The 4,300-nt window shown below is 26.9% G+C and overlaps 1 protein-coding gene across 2 annotated transcripts; it reads right to left on the reverse strand.

Annotated features, from left to right (window-relative positions):
- Positions 1–4,265, reverse strand: LOC111030737. 2 transcript variants are annotated; one of them, XM_022310400.1, is made up of 9 exons: positions 3,658–4,265; positions 3,338–3,554; positions 2,970–3,112; positions 2,262–2,328; positions 2,039–2,204; positions 1,776–1,978; positions 1,421–1,604; positions 940–1,079; positions 1–870 (listed from the first exon to the last, which is right to left on the reverse strand). In XM_022310400.1, exons 1-9 carry the CDS (start codon positions 3,684–3,686, stop codon positions 520–522), a joined length of 1,500 nt encoding a protein of 499 aa, XP_022166092.1. In that variant the 5' UTR covers positions 3,687–4,265; the 3' UTR covers positions 1–519. The 2 variants fall into 2 exon arrangements, with proteins under 2 accessions (XP_022166092.1, XP_022166090.1); XM_022310398.1 differs by having other exon boundaries at positions 3,338–3,586.
- Positions 4,266–4,300: the final 35 nt, after the last annotated feature.

Raw genomic sequence — 4,300 nt, forward strand, 5'->3', positions numbered from 1 at the left:
TTTAGTATAATTATTAACAAGGTCATTTATAATGACAGATTCTTCAATTAATTCATATGATTCAATATTATTTGTTAAGGGTGTACTATCGAGTTCAGAAAATGTAGTAGATGATATATTAAATATTTCAGGTAATTCTACCAAAGATTCAACAGTGGATTCAGTTATTGTATTACTAAAACTGATTTCATCATTTTGGTTTACCGTAACTTGGGAATGTTCCCTATTTAAATGCTGCCTAAATTTTTTTAAACCCCTGAAATCACGTACACAATTTTTTTGTTTACAGAGATAAAACGAATTATTACCAAGATTATGATATATTTTCATGTGCCAAATTAACTTTGCTATGGACCGGAAATCTTTTAAACATAAATAACATTTATACATAATGTATTAAAAGAAATAACAAAACTTTTTTAACAAGAATATATAATAAATACAGAGAAAATTATTATTTCACCTAGTTCATATTAGTAAAAACTGATACTAAATAAATTGAAATTTTTAAATAAAAATTTACAAATAAGTATTTTTTAAAGCGTTCATTTTGCTTGATAAAGATGTAATAATTGATGATTTTTGATCGTAAATGGTTGTAAAATTATAAAGTTGAAGTTGTAAAATCAGCCATGATTCATAACACACACGTGGATAGGTACAATGTAAGGCATTGTAGGTTGTAAAACAAGCGTTTAGTGCTTTTAGTGGACAATCAAAATTCCAACAGTTATCATCAACTCTGACGTAGGCCGACTCAACAGAAAATATGTCTTGACCCACTAAAACTATGAAAGGTTGTATCGTTGTCCCATACTGTACGTATTTTAGCCTTCTTCTGCCAAGTTCAGCTTCAAGCTCTGTAAGGTTCTGTTAAAACAAGGAAGTGTTAACAATATTTATGTGATAAGAATTATTTTCATAATATACAGAACATACGGTAACATGAACCGCAAAAGCTGCTGCAGATTCTGATAATGATGGCTTCCAAGACTTTTTTTGCGTCTTTTTAATTTGAGTTTTTGTAGGTACCAAGTATGGAATAAGTAAAAGTTTCAATACATTAACTGTTTTAATACCTAAATATAAAACACAATGAATAAAAATTTAATGCCTTGGTAAATACAGTATCTACTACTATCTAGTACAAATCAATAATCATTATTAAATATGTAATAGGTACCTTACAAATAACACTGTACATGTAGGTGCAACTATTAAGTTTTAATTGTTATAATAAATAGTATTATTAAATTGATTATAAATCCAGTGAAATTAAAGAGAACTAGTAGAACTTTATTTAATAAATAAACTAATGAAAAATAAATAAAATATTTAGTTTTAATAAGCCTTTAAAATTAATGTTGAATAATAGCAGAGATACCTAACATTTTGATGAAATTTGGTTATTTATACTAACTTCCTCTTAGTTGTGCGGCATCAAGGTGTTTTAAAAGTTCTCTGGCATGATTATCCTTAACTGAACTCCGCCGTACACTAACTATTATGTCAGAAAATAATATCCATTTTTTAATATACACAGACCAATCACTAAGAGTTTCATGTTCTATTTGTGGATATTCAAGTTTGAAATCTTCAGAAATCTTAAAAAAAAAAAAATGTATATACAATAATATTAATATGATGGGTTCTAACAGTCATGCAAATAAATTGAATAGTCAAATTATTTATAATGTTTATATTTTAAACTAATTATAATATTTATTTATTTAATGATTAGGTAGTAAAGAAAATTTAAGCAAGGGAAAACTTACTAGGTCATGTCCTCTTGAGCTACACAAAATTGGCCATGCTTTAAAAATATCTGAGAGATGACGATCAGTTATAGATTTATTATCTACGCCTTGTATTTCTAATTTTCTTATTTGGTAAGTAATTATCCAATTACTTTTGATATCTTCAAAATTAGCCGACAAACCATTTTCACTAAGCCAGATTTTAGCGGTTTCAACATTTTCTAAACAATAAAAAAATTAATTAGAAAAATTTATAATATTATATAATACTTTGAAATTACCAGGAAATATGTGTGATGCAAGATCAACTGTAGTAGAGCTTGGTTTTTTCTTATCGGATTCAATTGCACCTATACTACGCAATCTACGAGATACATTCTTCCATCTCTCTATCAATTTCCCTTTAGCATGAGTATTGCCTTCTCCAGCCGGTATGAAATATACACTCTATGAAAAAAAATTATGTACCTCTAAAATCTATTGGTTCAACTAAAATCTAAATACCTTTTGCTCGTTAGGAAATACTTTACAAATTAATGTTGCTATTTTTCGAAAAAATAAATCTGAACCTCTAAAAAAATTAAAAAGAAAAAAGAAATTTATAAAATTAAAACTGTTTTATAGGTACTCATTAATAATTTATTGTAAAAAGCCACTCTTTATAATTATAAAATACAAATTAATGAAGGTTATAATATTATAATGCTAGACTTTAATATTGTATTAAATATTAAAATTAAATATTATCTAATATAACTGACACATAATTCATTCATATTATTTAAAACTGATTGAACTATGTTTAAGCCACACCATTCTGTCCATACTTATAATACAAGATGAAAAACATTAAAGAACTTAAATTGTATAAAAGTAAAAACATTTTTAAACATTTATTAAGAATAGCTGATTTATGTAGAAAATTAAATATGGATATCACTAAGTTTAAAACAAAATCCATGTTGATTAATTATTTATATACTATAGATCTAAATAATGTTCATTTGTTAGCAATTTTCACTTTTCTTATTATGTTAAAAAACTGTACCTATATTGTTTTTTAAAAAATGAAGCGCTCATTTTAATATTTTAAGAGTTTATTTATTAAGAATGATATTTCATACCTAACTATCAAATCAGATTTTAAATATGTAGGTACTTTTAAAACAAGTGTACACCATTTATTTTAAATCAAGAAAATATATCACTTACTTGCTATTATCTTGGAATAGAAAATTAATTAGTAGTTTTGTTAGGGTATTTTGACCATCATCAGATAAAGAGCCGTTATTTGCTTTTGAGTCGGCTAAAACGAAACGACCATCATTGGATGTATGTAAAAGTTCTAAAATTGTCTAGAAAACAGAATTATTTTATAAAATATTAAACTCTGTATCACACCAAGGCCGTATCTGAGGGGGGTTCAGGGAGACAGATATTTTTTCAATACCTTATTTTTAACCAATTATGAAAGCCTAAATTCATTAAAATTACAATATACATGTTTTGGACCCCTCCCGAAAAAAAAAAATTCCTGGATACGGCCTTGTATCACACAACAGTTATTTTTATTAAAATACCTCAATAGTCCATTCCATTGGTTTATATTTTCCATACTTTTGATGTGTTGGTGTCGAGGTTGAAGGTGAAGGATTGGATGATGTGTATGGACTTGGACGGTTTAGTGTTAAGTAATATTTACTTGGTTCATTGACATCAGTAGTATCTTGAAGATTTTCAATATGAGGCACTTCAGTTATGTTTGGTACTAAAAAGGTTGTTTCAATACTATCTGTGCTTTGAAAATAATCTTCATTAATAAAACAATCCTAAAATGATTCTAACATCTTATACTTTGTAACGCAACATTTTTTAATAAAACAAATAGGTAGGTACTTACTTTGACGACTTCAGATACGTCCTTTGCATTGAAATTATTATCTGAATACATCTTAACAACTTATATATACAATTTCTGAATTGTTAATTATATGTTAATAATTAATATATACCAGTTACGAACTAAGTTTTAAAACAAACACGTGTATTGACTTATGAACACTGAACAGTCGTAATAGAAATGAGAGGTTAGTGTTAATAGAATTTCACTATGAAATATTGTTTACTCAACGCCCATCGACGGTTGGGATGACGCGCGATGTTGGGTTTTTCAGATATTTTGGGGTTATTACACCGTTCCGTATAATTAAATTGAAATAATTCGGGTGTTAAAACAACTCCAGTGTTGAGTTAAGTTGAAAAAAACTAACAATTCTATAAAACTCATCAGCTTAGTTTGGATTAACGTTAATTTAATATTAAACGGAATCCGACTTAGTTTTAAATCAATATTCAATGAATTTATACCAAATACACTTTATTGTTACAGCGCTTATGTTTAAAAATACCACCGATTAAGAGTTAATTTAATTGTATAATACACTTAATTCAACATATCCTTATTGACCCTCTGATTTGTCGTTAAATTACCGCGGATATTTCTATGCGTGAATATTTAATATTTTTCCAGCATCATCGATAAT

Source organism: Myzus persicae, unplaced genomic scaffold (genome assembly GCF_001856785.1).
Source record: "Myzus persicae strain clone G006 unplaced genomic scaffold, MPER_G0061.0, whole genome shotgun sequence".
NCBI classification, from domain to species: Eukaryota; Metazoa; Arthropoda; class Insecta; order Hemiptera; family Aphididae; genus Myzus; species Myzus persicae.

Bases quoted from the DNA above. Each gene is read 5' to 3' on its own strand.
- LOC111030737 (XM_022310398.1), bottom strand. From the start codon at position 3,708: ATGTATTCAGATAATAATTTCAATGCAAAGGACGTATCTGAAGTCGTC. The intron at 3,587-3,657 runs GTAAGTACCTAC...GAATCATTTTAG, and splicing joins ACGTATCTGAAGTCGTCAAA to GATTGTTTTATTAATGAAGA. The intron at 1,080-1,420 runs GTTAGTATAAAT...TTTTATATTTAG, and splicing joins TGCCGCACAACTAAGAGGAA to GTATTAAAACAGTTAATGTA.